The 15,790-nt window shown below is 45.1% G+C and overlaps 1 protein-coding gene across 1 annotated transcript; it reads left to right on the top strand.

Annotated features, from left to right (window-relative positions):
- The first annotated feature begins 1,706 nt into the window (after positions 1-1,706).
- On the top strand, positions 1,707-3,797 carry LOC146566338 (olfactory receptor 52J3-like). Its single transcript, XM_085287878.1, has 2 exons — positions 1,707-1,808; positions 2,831-3,797. The coding sequence occupies exon 2, from the start codon at positions 2,853-2,855 to the stop codon at positions 3,795-3,797; it is 945 nt and encodes a 314-aa protein (XP_085144004.1). The 5' UTR covers positions 1,707-1,808; positions 2,831-2,852.
- The last annotated feature ends 11,993 nt before the right edge of the window (positions 3,798-15,790 follow it).

Here is a 15,790-nt window from a genome sequence, read left to right as displayed (position 1 = left end):
GCTGATTGTTTTTTTGTTTGTTTGTTTTTTATTAATAACAATTTTAGGTGGTTGACCTGCCCAGAGGTATTAGTTAGGAGTTGATTTTGGTTAACACTGCAGTGTGTGATCTACTGATAGTAGTAATAGCCAAAATTTTTAAAATGTCTGAAAGTCTGTCTGGTTAGTAAGCAACTAAAACAAAACCTCACCCTAACCCTTGAAAGGTTAATGGGGATCTGGTGGATGTAAAAAGGATTAATTTTTCCATTTGAGCACTTTAAATCTAATTTCCTTTGCTGTGCACGTTATAATCTTTATACTGCTGAAAAAAAAAGAGAACACTTGGAATGAAATTTCAATGAACAAACTAAAACTCAACATGAGGAAACTTCAATTCAGGAATTCTAATTCTATCACCAGAGGAACATTTGTTCATTTCCTACTGCTACAACAAGCTTTAGAAATTGTGCTTGTAAAAAAAACAAAAGAAGTGGAAAAGCATCACATGTTTAAAGTTTCGATTAGACTTTTTAATTTATTCGTGATCTTGCATAAACAGTGGCAATAAAATATAGTTTCTTTTACCGAGTTTTGAAATCAAGTTTGTACCTGATGATGACTCATCAGGGGAACATCAGGTTACCATTTCTGGAAGATCCCTTGAAACCACAGAGAATAGTTGGGTCTGTTGTTTATCAGTGGTATCTAATGTCATTGTGTTTCCCTGATGAATCTCACATTTCTATTACCTAAACAGAAATGTAAAATTTAAATTACATTTTTCTTCATCCCTTTCTTTTTGGCTGGAGCTGCAGTGTTGTGTGATGCATTTTCATTTTCATTTTGGGTTAAATACAAAAAGCAAAAAGCTACATTTTTCAAGACGGCCTTATTTAAAAAGATGTGCTCATCTTGGTGGAGAATATTCAGCTCATTTCGCACTGTGACCAGTTGGGAGTGAGAAGTGGGAGACAAAAAAAAAAGACCCATGTAATGATTACATTCCTTTTTATCAAAAGGAATTGTCATGTTTCAGCTGTGTGGAGGCAGGAAAAGGACCCAAACGCAAAACTCACGACAACAAAATTAAACTCAAGAAGCTGCTTTATTGCAGAATGACATGAAAAACTAAACTAAACTAAACTAAACTGGGACATGGATAACTAATACACAGGGAAACACAGCCATGAGGGAGATTACGACACTGACAAAGAGAAACACAGGGCTTAAATACACAGAGGGCACAGCTGGGAGTGATCAGGCTGGACGAGACAAGGGAAGCAAAACTAGAATCATTCACATGAGACATGGACCTTCAAAGTAAAACAGGAAACACACTGACTGAACGCTAGACATGCAAACTTAACAGCAACTGAGAAGACAGAACATAGGGACCTGAAACATGGGACAGAAAGCCACAGTAGACACAACGTGGACATAACAACGCCACAGGGAAAGAGTAAAACAAAACACAGAACTTCTTAGAAAATAAAATAGGAAACATAATGAAATGCAAACATGACTACATGAACTTGACAGCATAACAGACTTGAAACACATGAAGGGTAAGGGAGACTTAACAGGGGTTGGAAGACACAAGGGGAATCTAATAACAAAGAACTAGAAAAACTCATGAGCTTAATCATATAAACATCCAAATAAACTAAACTCAAAACACTGGGTCATAAGACCCAGGATCGTGACAGGAATGTTTTAAGCCTAATCTTAAAAGTAGAGAGACAGAATGCAAATAATGATAACACAAAACACTGTGTCTCCATGCCCAGGAGCATGACGCTAATGAATTACAGTAGTCCAGCCTAGAAGTAATAATGAGCTAGTTTTTAATCACTCTCAGATACAATGTTTCTAATCCGATTGTTAAGTGATGACGTGACGTAAATCCTAAAGTAGTCTGTGTTTAATATGGCTTTTGTGTTGTTAACATGTTTAATGTTATGTATTTTCTTCTATTTGATCTCAAAAAGCTCCTAAAACAGTCAGTGATCACTGTTGACCTCCCTCGGCTTTTATTACCGCTAATCATTTATTTAAGCTCAGTTTTTAAAACCTTAGGATGTAACTACAGCCCAGCCCATGCAGCAGTATATGAATGACTAACCTCGTATTGTGGATGGATTATCTCAGTTGTTCTCCTGGCTGAAGTTTGGTCCTTTTACAGCATCCTGCCATGCGATTACATTTGTTCCTGACCACCGAGAACACTCACGTTAACTTTTATCGAGTGGAAAAAAAGTTAGCTTGTTTATATTATGCTAACATAGCTGTGTCGCTAGCGGTCACGTAGCACATCATTATATACCAGCTAGCCCAACTTCAGTAACCCTACAAACGTCACTGCTGTTTAGTTTTCTGTCTTCATTTATGTTGGAAGTGATAACAGAGCTGTACGTTTTAATTTGTTTCAAAACCCCGCAGTCAGGACATGCTATATTGCATTTAGATAGAAGCTAGCGAGCTAACTCCCTGCTAACTTCTAACTCCGTTAAATGTCATAAATTCCGTTTTCATGGATGCCTGGATGTTAAACTCAATTGTTACACCTGGTAGAGCAGAACGCTGATCATTTTATTAAAGATGAAAGACTTTAGACAGTTTTTCAACTCTCAGTAATGCCATAGTGATCGTTTGATATATGGACCTGCAGCGGAGTTTAGGCCCAGACACGGCTAGTGACGTCAGACTGAACAACCGGATAGATATTTGTGGAAGAAAGCAGTCTTACATATTTGTTTAATATGTGCATTGAAGGTCAAAAAATGACTCCAAACACTTTAAAATCCCTTTAAAGTTTGAAAATAAACATGTTTTTTTGTCTTCTCTCCAGGTTGAAATTAACCTTCTGCACTATGGAAAACCAGACTTCAGATATCCTGCTCTTAGAAGGTTTACAGGTCAGCCCAGATGCCTCCATTCCCACCTTTACCCTCCTCCTCCTCATTTACATCTTCATCATGTTTTCCAACATTGTCCTGGTGATCCTGATCACGCTGGATAGTAGCCTCCACCAGCCCATGTATCTGCTCTTCTGTAACATGAGCATTAATGATGTATTTGGAGCCACAACAATCATTCCACGTATGCTGAGGGATATTTTTATTCCCAGCTCAGATCGGTACATCCACTATGTAGACTGTGTCATTCAGGCCTTTTGTGTTCACATTTATGCAGGTTCTTCTCACACTATACTCATGATCATGGCTTTTGATCGCTATGTGGCAATCTGCAACCCGCTGCAGTACGCCACCATCATGACCAACTGGATGGTGGTGAAGCTGTCGGTCTTGGCCTGGGCAGTAATCTTCATTATGGTGACAATCCTCGTGGGCCTCAGCGTTCGCCTGTCACGCTGCAGGTGGATCATATTTAACCCTTTCTGTGACAATGCCTCTTTGTTTAAGCTCTCCTGTGAAAACATCCTCATCAATAACATTTACGGTCTCGGCTACACTGTCCTTCTGCTGGGCTCCTCCATTGGCAGCGTCACTATCACCTACCTGAGGATCGCCATGGTGTGTCTGAGCAGCAAGAGCAAGACACTGAACAGCCGGGCGCTCCAGACCTACACCACCCACCTGACTATGTATGTCATCATGTTTTTGTCAGGCATTGTCATTGTGCTCCTCCATCGCTTCCCACATTTGACAGACCAAAGGAAGTTAGCCTCCATGATGTTCCATGTGGTTCCTCCAGCACTGAATGCTGTTATCTATGGGATGCAGATCAAAGCAGTCCGACAAAAAATGTTCATCATGTTCACGAGGAATACAGTGACTGTGACTGACGGGAAATGATTCATATTCTCAATAAATAAATAAATATATTTACAGTACCGTATTTTCACGACCATAAGGCGCACTGTGTTAAAAGGCGCAGTCTCAGTTATGTGTGCCCTTACTGTATTTAACACACACATAAGGCACACTGGACCATAGGGCGCATACAAGTACCGTATGCGTATTTAAAAATAAAGCGGGAGCAAACGTGAATTGGGTACCTTACTCACATTTTTATTACCAATAATCGTCATCATCAACAACACACAAGCATACAAGTGTGCGTATTTAAAAATAAAGCAGGAGCAAAACGAAGTTTAGTACTCACATTTTTATCATCAATTAAACCCATCGAAGTCCTCATCCTCTGTGTCTGAATTGAACAGCTGCGCTAAATCTCCATCAAACATGCCAGGTTCACTGTCTTCACCGTCAGAGTCACTTTCCGTGCCGTGCGGCTCCTCGGAAACGATGCCGGCTTTTGCGAAAGCTCGAACAACAGTGCCAGCAGACATGTTAGCCCAAGCATCTACAATCCATTGGCAAATTGTGGCGTAACTCGCCCAGCGCTGCCTTCCACTCTTAGTGAAACTGTGGTCTCCACCGGTCATCCATCGCTCCCAGGCCGCTCGCAGCCTTACTTTGAACGGGCGGTTCACACCAATGTCCAGCGGTTGGAGTTCCTTTGTCAGGCCTCCCGGAATGACAGCAAGCTCACAGTTCATTTGCTTCACAAGTTTTTTCACATCGGCTGTGAGATGGGCACGCATAGAGTCACAGATCAACAGCGATGGTGATGCGTGGAAAAAACCACCTGGTCTCCTTACATACACCTCCCTCAGCCACTCTTTCATCATTTCCTCATCCATCCAGCCCTTTTCATTTGCCTTAATGATGATTTCTGCTGGAAACTTCTCTTTAGGCAAAGTCTTTCGCTTAAAAATCACCATAGGCGGCAGTTTCTGTCCATTAGCATGGCAGCCAAGCACAACAGTAAAAGAAGACTTTTCATACCCCGTTGTGCGTATCGCTACCGTGCTGGTCCCCTTCTTCTCCACAGTGTGACTCACCGGGATGTCAAAAGTGAGCGGGACCTCGTCCATGTTAGTGATGTGGCTGGGCTGGATGTTTTTGTCGCCGATGTGTTTGCTGCAGTAGGAGCGGAAGATGGCCAGCTTTTCCTTATAATCCGCTGGAAGTTGCTGCGCTATCGTAGTCCTGGTCCGGATGGAAAAATGGCACCGTTTCATAAAACGAAAGCACCAAGACGGACCTCCTTGGAAATGTTCAATGTTCATCTCTTCAGCAAGTGAAACCGCTTTTAGCCGAATGGTGACCGTCGAAACGCTTCTCCCGCTCGCTCTTTGCTCGATGATCCACCGCTCGAGTCTTTCCTCCAACTCGGGCCACCTCGCCTTATGTCCGCGGAAACTCAGCTGCGTTTTCTTGACCTGCCGGAGCTTGTTTTCCAGCTTCCTCCATTTGCGAACCATCGATTCGTTTATCTTAAATTCTCTCGCCGCTGCTCGATTTCCATGTTCCTCCGCGTAGCTGATGGCCTTCAGTTTAAACTGTGCTTCGTAAGCGTGTCTCTTTGCCATTTTCAGGGTTGTTAAAACAACGATGTCCTGCATAATGCACATACCTGTTCTTTTATACAGGTATGTGCGATTGTCCCGGTATATACGATCAACGCCCACACTTCACCCTTTAACGTTCTCATGGTGTTCTCTACTACGTCCTCCTTACAACACATAGGGCGCACTGCGCTATAGGGCGTGCCGCACTTTTTGAAGAAAATCTAAGCCTTTTAAGTGCGCCTTATGGTCGTGAAAATACGGTACGTTTTTCTGCCTTTCATGTTTTTTTTTATTTCTCATATCCCGATTTCCTTTGTGTATTTTACTAAATACATACATCACAGCAGTTCACCTCAGACATCTGCATTCCCCTCAATATAATGCAGGTAAGGCCTCAGTCACACCAGACACCAGTTGGTGTCTGCCTGACAACCACCAGTCGCAAGTCGTAATGACTGTTTGTTCATTTTAGTTTAGTTTTTTTGTTTTTTTTACAATAAAAACAAAGGATTTTTAGCCCACTGACAGACATCCATAGGACTGAAAGGTCTGTGTGGCGCGGGTGTGGTCTCTGGCCCGCTGCAGGGGAGGGGTGGCATGGTGAGCTCCCGGGGCGGGGGGGAGGCGGGGCTGCACAGGTGTTTGGGACGAGTGACTGATTGTTTCTTTTCTTATGTTTCAGTGACAGTCGAGGAAGCGAACGGAGCGACTACTGAGCGGGAGTGTCTGTGTCCCGTGCGTTTAAGCTGAAACCACAGTTATAATAAAAGAAGTGTGTGTCACCATAACCACGGCGTGTGTGTGCGTGTGTTGGGGTCCGACGTCACAGTCTGACATCAGTTCTAATAAGGTCCTTCAGTGTTTTCTGATTCAGCTGACCTCATCTGAATTTGGAATTATGAAAACTACAAACTTTGAGAACAAAATGAGTAAATTTGATGATACTTTCAGTATTGTTGTGACAATCTGAGTTCAATGACACAACAGGGCAGTAATAAATGAATAGATGATAATTAAATGTTAAAAACAGCTTTTGTTTACTGACAGATCACGCCTGCTTCTGGATCCTTATGATTGTATTATTGTTGATTATTCCATTATTCTCCATCCCTTCCCTTCTATGTAGAGACCACAGGAAGTTAACAGCATTCATTGCTGGAGGAAGTTCAGGGATGCGAACTATGGGATGCAAATTAAAGCAGTCGGACAAAAAAATGTTCATAATTTTTACCCCCCTCCTTTGGGGTGGGGTGGCTGACTGACCACGGTCCCAGTCAGTTGATAGAGCAGGTTACCTACTAATTATAAGTTTGGTGGTTCCACCAAAAATTCAGGGCCTGGAGTTAAGTTCAGGGATGCGATCTATGGGATGCATATCTTTCTTTGGCTCTCGGAGGAGGCGGACGCACTTTTTCTCCTCTCCCTTATCTTCCCTGCTTATGTCCTTGTCTAGTCTTGTGGGTTTTTTTTTTGTATTTTCCCTGGAATATTCTCTCACAGTGTGTTCTCTAAAACCTAAAAGAGGAATTATGGATTGGATCAACTGGTCAATGGGTGCATTGTGTGCCGGGTGGCGGCCAGGAGCAGAGGCCCTGGCGGACTGACCCCTGGCTGCCAAGACTGGCAATAGGGACATGGAATGTCACCTCTCTGGTGGGGAAGGAGCCTGAGTTAGTGCGTGAGGTTGAGAGGTACCGGCTAGATATAGTCGGGCTCACCTCTACACATGGCTTGGGCTCTGGAACCAGTCTCCTGGAGAGGGGCTGGACTCTGTCTCAGTCTGGAGTTGCCCCTGGTGAGAGGCGGCGGGCTGGGGTGGGTATCCTAATATCCCCTCGGCTTGCTGCCGGTACGTTGGGGTTTTTCCCGGTGGACGAGAGGGTTTGTTCCCTGCGCCTTAGGGTCGGGGAACGGGTCCTGACTGTCATCTGCGCTTATGCGCCGAGTGGCAGTTCAGAGTACCCAGCCTTCTTAGAGTCCCTGGGGGGGGGGGGGGGGGGGGGTGCTGGAAGGTGCTCCACCTGGAGACTCTGTTGTCCTGCTGGGAGACTTCAATGCTCACGTGGGTAACGACAGCGAGACCTGGAGGGGCGTGATTGGGAGGAACGGCCTCCCTGATCTGAACCCGAGCGGTGCTCTGTTTTATTGGACTTCTGTGCTAATCACAGTTTGGCCATAACGAACACCCTGTTCGAACATAAGAGTGTCCATAAATGCACGTGGCACCAGGATGCTCTAGGCCGTAGGTCGATGATCGATTTTGTAATCGTATCAGCAGACCTGCGACCATATGTTCTGGACACTCGGGTAAAGAGAGGGGCTGAGCTGTCAACTGATCACCACCTGGTGGTGAGTTGGATCAGGTGGCGGGGGAAGACGCTGGACAGACCTGGTGCACCTAAACGCGTAGTGAGGGTGTGCTGGGAACGTCTAGCAGAGGCCCCAGTCCGCGAGATCTTTTTTTTTTTTTTTTTTTTTTTTTTTTTTTTAAGTTAACATGTTCTTTTTTTCTTTTTTTTTTTTTTTTGGCCTGTCCCGTTTGGCTCTTTTGCCATCAGAATTGTTGTCTAAAGGCAAAGAAAGTCCGCGAGATCTTCAACGCACACCTCCGGCAGAGCTTCAACAGCATTCCGAGGGAGACTGGGGACATTGAGTCCGAATGGACCATGTTCAGCGTCTCCATTGCCGAAGCTGCTGCATTGAGCTGCGGCCGCAAGGTGGTGGGTGCCTGCCGTGGTGGTAATCCCCGAACCAAATGGTGGACACCAGAGGTGAAGGGAGCCACCAGGCTGAAGAAGGAGTCCTATCGGGCTTGGTTAGCCTGTGGGACTCCGGAGGCAGCCGACAGGTATCGACAGGCCAAGCGGAATGCGGCTCGGGCAGTGGCTGAAGCAAAAACTCGGGTGTGGGAGGAGTTTGGAGAGGCCATGGAAAAAGCCTTTCGGGCTGCCTCGAAGAGATTCTGGGAAACCGTCAGACGTCTCAGGAGGGGAAAGCGGTGCTCTACCTGCACTGTGTATAGTGCTGGCGGAGCACTGCTGACGTCGACTGAGAAAATTGTCAGGCGGTGGAAGGAATACTTCGAGGACCTCCTTAATCCCACTGACACGTCTTCCGAGGAGGAAGCAGAGTCTGGGGATGAGGGGAATGACCCGCCAATTTCCGGGGGCGAGGTCACTGAGGCAGTTAAACAACTCCTTGGTGGCAGAGCCCCTGGTGTTGATGAGGTCCGCCCCGAGTTCCTGAAGGCTCTGGACGTTGTAGGGCTGTCCTGGTTGACACGCCTCTGCAATGTTGCGTGGAGATCAGGGGCAGTACCTGTGGACTGGCAGACCGGGGTGGTGGTCCCCATCTTCAAGAAAGGGGACCGGAGGGTGTGTTCCAACTACAGGGGGATCACACTCCTCAGCCTCCCTGGGAAAGTCTATGCCAGGGTGCTGGAAAGGAGAGTTCGTCCGTTAGTCGAACCTCGGATACAGGAGGAACAATGCGGTTTTCGTCCTGGTCGCGGAACACTGGACCAGCTCTTTATCCTCTCCAGGATACTTGAGGGTGCATGGGAGTTTGCCCAACCAGTCTACATGTGTTTTGTGGACTTGGAGAAGGCATTCGACCGTGTCCCTCGGGGTGTCCTGTGGGAGGTGTTGCGGGAATATGGGGTGTCTGGCCCATTGCTACGGGCCATTCGATCCCTATACAACCGTTGCAAGAGCTTGGTTCGCATTGCCGGCAATAAGTCGGACTCGTTCCCGGTGAGTGATGGGCTCCGCCAGGGCTGCCCTTTGTCTCCGGTTCTGTTCATAATTTTTATGGACAGGATTTCTAGGCGCAGCCAAGTGGCGGAGGGCTTTCGCTTTGGTGGCCTCAGAATCTCATCTCTGATTTTTGCAGATGATGTGGTTCTGTTGGCTTCATCGGGTGAGGGCCTCCAGCTCGCACTGGAGCGGTTCGCAGCCGAGTGTGAAGCAGCGGGAATGAGGATCAGCACCTCCAAATCTGAGGCCATGGTTCTCAGCCGGAAAAGGGTGGAGTGCCCACTCCGGGTCGGGGATGAGTTCCTGCCCCAAGTGGAGGAGTTCAAGTATCTCGGGGTCTTGTTCGCGAGTGATGGGAGAAGGGAGCCGGAGATCGACAGACGGATTGGGGCTGCAGCTGCAGTAATGCGGACGCTGCACCGGTCCGTCGTGGTGAAGAGGGAGCTGAGTGTAAAAGCGAAGCTCTCAATTTACCGGTCGATCTACGTCCCTACCCTCACCTATGGCCACGAGCTGTGGGTAGTGACCGAAAGAACGAGATCGCGGATACAAGCGGCAGAAATGAGCTTCCTCCGAAGGGTGGCTGGCCTCTCCCTTAGAGATAGGGTGAGAAGTTCGGCCATCCGGGAGGGGCTCAGAGTAGAGCAGCTGCTGCTCCACATCGAAAGGAGCCAGCTGAGGTGGTTCGGGCATCTGACAAGGATGCCCCCTGGGCGCCTCCTGGGTGAGGTGTTCCAGGCATGTCCCACCGGGAGGAGGCCCTGGGGCAGACCCAGGACACGCTGGAGGAGGTGGCTGGGGAGAGGGAGGTCTGGGCCTCTTTGCTTAGGCTGCTGCCCCCGCGACCCGGCCCCGGACAAAGCGGATGAAAATGGATGGATGGATGGATCAACTGGTCCCTAAATGCAATTGACACCCCTTTCTCAATAAGTAGTCTGGGCTTGGGTGAGCCTGAGTGCTGAAGATATCTACCTATTCAGAACCATGGTAACAGGGTTCTGGCTGATCGGAGCTGGCTTGGCCTTGACTTATCGAAGAATTAAGAAAGAGGAATCGGCGAGTTGAATAATCAGAAATGGGCCCATCTTCCTGCAGGACCACCATCCGTCTTGGAGTTCCTGGGTGGGGTGCTGTGGGTGCGCTGCCTGGGGACTCCAATGTGGTCCCTCCAATCAAGGCAAAGCGTCTCACCTATAGACACATTTTAAGAGATGGAATTAGCATGTCTCATGTCTTAAATGTGTACACAAGTGCTTGTGTGTTTTAATCAACAGGCCGTTGTTATGTATTTAAATCACATCTGACAGCTATTACACTTTATAGTTACAAAGTGTACATAACCTTTATATACTTACCATTGCCTTATTTGCCTCTTGTGATTGAAGAGCTGCCTCTGCATTGTTTAGCTCCTCAATGTTGTGCAAGGGCAAATCCAGAGGCAGTACCCCAGCATCTACCGATTCATTGCAGCCAGTATTGCGGATGGCTCTGACCTCCTCATGGAGTTCGTTAACAGCTCTCGTCAGGTCTGACAGAAAAAGATAATTTTTTTTTAAGTAAGCTAAATTTAGCTGATCCGTGCAGGTAAATGAATTTACCCTGTCTAAAGAAATCAAGAGAAACACCCCGGGCTACTCAGTCACTAATTACTGTTACTGTACTTTTATCACAAGTATTATACTGTAAAAGCAACAGGCCGCACCCTGCTGCAGCTCCTGTGCAGAGCTGAGTATTAAATATGTGCAAACAACAGCATGTTTTCAGTTTCTTGCCACATCTGTAAAGACAGTAACATTTTTTTTAAAAGCTTGTGCTTCAGTAACTCCTCATTAATCAGGAACTATGGATTAAAGTACTGTAGTGTACTGTAATACTGAAAAAATTGTAAGAGAAGAACTTCAGATCCTGAGTGTGTGAGGACAGAAGAATCAGCTTAATTTAAATTTTGAGGGATAAAATTTACATTTGAGTTTGATGGTTCTGTTCTCTTTGTGATTACAGGAGCTGCCCTCAGATTCAGACCTCAGCACCACCCAGTGACAGCAGACAGATCATCCAACATGTTCACATGTTAACTGCAAAATGAACTGATGAAAACAGTACAAAGGTTAAAGTACCACACGTGCTGTAGTGAAAGCTGCAGCTGTTTTATTGATAAAGTTAAAGACAAAAAAACAAAAGGATTAATCACTCATGTAACTGTGTCACTATATATCAGCATTAACAGGACCTCAGTTTGGTGTTTCAGAGAGCTGCTGATCTCAGACCTGCACAGCTTCCGTTTTAAACACTTGATGTACTCAGCTGCATGAAGAGCACGTTTGAGTTTCTCTGACACAATTAAAAAAAACCTGATGAAGGTCAAAGGTCGTCACTTGTATGTTGAACTACAAACTTGTCATCTGGAATTCTTTCACAGTTTTTTGCAGATAGTGTTATTTACCATAAAGTAATTCAGAGTTATTCATACCAGAGTAACCAGAGAGGATCATATATTTTTAAATATATAACTTTCTACAGGACTGAATGTAATATCTTTATGTAAAAGTCATCTTTATGTATAACATTACACAAACCAAAAGTCTCCATCACAGTGTTCATGAAATCCTGGGTTTATCCATCTCCTGGGGCGGGCCAACAGAGGAGTTCAGAAGATTTCGCTGTGAGGGAGCTGGTGGTGAAGATCATGAGTCCTGCTTGATCAATGCGATGAGCTTCAGTGTTCCTGTTGTTTCTTAAACGATGCCTCTCTCAGTGGGTCAACAGAACATCTGGCACAGGACAGCTGTGATGAAAGAAAAGTTTCTCCAAACCTCTGGACCCAGGTAACCCAGCTTGGTCCTGATGGTCTCCCTCACTAGTTTCTCTCCAGGGTGAATGTAGCTGTTGATAAAATATGGATTCTATTATGAAATGAAAAGAACAAATTACACTACACTACTGAAATGTTCTGCTGATGTTTTTAAAGTTTCAACGTTACCAGGCTGTAGAGGGCTCTGAAGATTTAAACAGTTTTAGATCCATCACACTCACAGTCTTATGTTAAAATCTCAAAGGACAGCATTATATTTTTGATATTAACAGCAACGCTGGGCCTCTGTAAAGTGTGCAGCTGATCTCACCGCTGTCTAAGAATGGATAAAAAAAAAAACCTAAGAAGTGCTGAATCCTTCAATAACACAGACTATTAGAGTAACAGGTGTGTAGCATCGCTAACTAGCTAGCAAAAAGCCTCCAACACAGTGTGTATGCTAGCGGCTAATCTAGCGAACGAATTAACAACAGAGTGATTTTAGAACTATAAGACGATAAGCTGTGTGTGTTTTTTATAACAGTGACATGGTTGTATTTACCTTAATTAAACGAGTCGTCAGTCACGATAAACCAGCAAAAAACCTCAAGTCGCTGGGCTACGTAAAAAGTGTAGAGGGGCGGGTTTGCGGTCACGTCCAGCGGGTGTGTGGGCGGGAGCGTTACACAGTCGCTCCACCTCAAGTCACTACTGCGCAGACTCTGGCTCCAAATTTGCAAGATGGCAGCCTCCACAAGTGGGATATTTTGGCTTCATTTTTGCACAATGGGAGGAGGCGGTGTCGCGTCGTCCATCTTTTATACAGTCATTGATTTAAACACAGAGTGTTGATCTTCCTTCAGCCCGAAGATCAAAGAATTGGGGTATATAACTCTGCCCTAAGTGAAAGAGTTGAAGTATCGTGGGGTCTTGCTCACAAGTGACGAGAGAAGGGAGCAGGAGATCGACAGACGGACCCTCACCTATGATCATGAGATGTGGGTAGTGGCCAAAAGAACAAGATCACAGATACAAGTGGTGGAAATGGGCTTCCTCCAAAGGGCAGCTGACTAACTCCAGACACGAGTGTGACGTTGCCTGGATTCCAGCTAGTGATGGGATTTCCATCTCTTTTTAGAGAACCGGCTCTTTCGGCTCGGCTCACTAAAAAGAGCAGGCTCTTTCAGCTCCCAACTCTTCAGGTTGTTTTGTTGCTTTAATTAATTTATTATTAACAACACTATAAAATTCTGCACAAAAAGAATTACTGGTATCGGATAAAACCTGAACGATACCCATCCCTACCCACGGCTCCCAATAAGGAGCCGGCTCGCATCGTTCACTTCAAAGAGTCGGCTCCAAGAGTCGTTTCGTTCGCGACCGACACATCACTAATTCCAGCTGCTGCAGGTGGACAGGACGAGAGAGAGCAGTAAAAGGAAAGGAGGGGGTCTTGTAGTGTTTGTGAACGACAGATGGTGTAACCCTGGGTACATCACTGTGAAAGAACAACTATGCAACAGAGACATTGAGCTGTTGGCCATTAGCATGCATACATACTACCTCGCCTTGTCCCTGTGTACAAGCCCTTAGTGCGCAGGGAGCCACCAACCACCCACACAGTGCAGAGATCATCGGAGGAGAGTGAGGAGGCTCTTAGGGACTGTTTTGAGTCTACTGTGTGGGAGGTGATCTGTGACCACCACGGAGGGGACATCAACAGCCTTGTGCCCTGCATTACAGACTGTGTGGATAACGCCATACCCATTGTTTCTCCAACAGTAAACCGTGGATTACCCTAGAAATAAAAGCTGTCCTCAAGCAGAAGAGGAGGGCATTCAAATCTAGAGACAAGAAGGAGTTGAAAAAGGTGCAGAGGGCTGAGAGGACTGATAAGGAATGAGAAGGACAGCTACAGGCAGAAAATGGAGAACGAGCTTCAGCAGAACAATGTTAGCGAAGTCTGGAGAGGTCTTAGAACCATCTCGTGCCACAAAGACCAGAAGTCTCTGCCCGGGGGTGATGTAAGGTGAGCAAATTAACTGAATCATTTGATTCATCCAGGATGCAGTCTCCAACATTGGCTGCAGACTCACCCACCCCGACTGCTACTGTTCCACCCCTGACACCTCAGTCACTTTACACTTCCTCTGCTCACCCTGCTCACTACTCTCCACCAACAACAACAGCCTCCAATAGAGCTTTGGAATTGACATAACGGTGCAATGTATTGTAGGAGCGCAGCGCCATATTTGCAGACCACGAATCAAAACAAACTGTGTTGGAAGGAAGATTGCAACGAACCATGCTTAAAAGCAGCACAAAAGAAAAAGGATGGTATAGAGACAGATTGCATCCGGATGCAAAGAGACAGTACTTGCAAAAAAAAGAGTGCATCGGAAATGTGGTCCCGTATGAAATATGGCCATGGAGTAGAAATCCCGAGGACCTATTGCCATTGACTTACCCTGATATACAGGGTGGACCATTTATAAACTTGTAAATAACTCATGAAAGAATAAAGTTACGTTGAAACCAAGCACACCATTGTTGTTCTTGTGACATTACCAATAAGTCTGATGTGTCACATGGCCCTCTTCCTATTGAAAAAACAAAAGTTGTATCCAAGATGGCCGACTTCTAAATGGCCACCATGGTCACCACCCATCTTGAGGAGTTTGCCCCTCACATATACTAATGTGCCACAAACAGGACTTCAATATCACCAACCATCCCCATGTTATTACGGTGTATCCATATAAATGACCCACCCTGTATTTTCATACCTTGTCTGTGGAGTCAGCACATTCATTGCAAACCTGTTTCGCAATTATAAATCTCTGGAGGTGCACATCAAATTCACCAATGGTTGGGTACAAGATTAGGCTATTTTTAAACCTCCAAGTCGTGAGTATGTCGCCATTCAAACAAAGGTAAGTCAGCTTGAGTAAAACGCATTTGATTTCCCCCCGAACATTCAGATTCATTAGTGCAAGGATAAATTCCTTCATGAGGGGGAAATTACAGTGAGAACATGTGGACTCTGTTAGAGGGATAACATAGTGAGTTCATTGTATTAATGTGACGTTGTCCTGAGGATTTTTATTATTCTCTATGGTTAAAGAAATTGCAGTGATTTATTTATATTTACTATAAATAATCCAAATTATATATCTTGCTTCCATGTTTGTGCCCTGTGTCACTAAAAACACATTCTATTTTAGTTTTATATATTGATTAATGATAACTTTTGTTGATTGTTACATTTGTGATAAATGGATTTGAAAGTAGATAAAACAAAACTGTCGATCTTGGCTTTTGCTCCTCTCCATTGTTAGTGCTTTTTTGGCCTACAAAAATGACACCTCAACCAAAAATCCTGGCCACGCCCCCTCGCGATGTCACATTCCAAAGCCCTATACACATTCAACACAAGGCTGCAGCCTGTCTCTCCTAACCACCTAGGTTAGGAGATGTTTCATTGAATACCACCTCTGTTCAAAGAAAATCCAGGGAAAAATTTTAAGGCAGCAACTGTGTTCAGACATGGATTTTAAATTTTGTGTTTGATAATTGTTTAGAAAAAAGTATTTAGATTTTTTACTTACCTCAAAGCACATTGTGCGCTGTCGATCTTCGTACTGCACAATAACATGTAATATTTAGTGTCTACTGTTATCTACTGTTAGCTAGTTCATTGTGATGGTGTTGTTTTTATTATGTTGGCCTTTGTTGTTTGTTTTCTCTTCTGGTTTTTTATCTCCATACAGGTGATCCAGGTGTTTTGTTTGTTTTTCTTTTTTTTTCTCCCCCCCTTTCTGACCATCTCTTCTCCCCTTTATTTTTCTTTCTCTCCCTCTCTTTCTTTCATTCTTTCTCCCTGTC

Source organism: Mchenga conophoros, linkage group LG10, assembly GCF_057382185.1.
Source record: "Mchenga conophoros isolate Kocher_MC1m ecotype Shallow Benthic linkage group LG10, M_conophoros_male_GT1.1, whole genome shotgun sequence".
Lineage (NCBI taxonomy): Eukaryota > Metazoa > Chordata > Actinopteri > Cichliformes > Cichlidae > Mchenga > Mchenga conophoros.
Note: the sequence above shows the minus strand (reverse complement) of the source record. Positions and strands in the feature narration are given on the sequence as shown.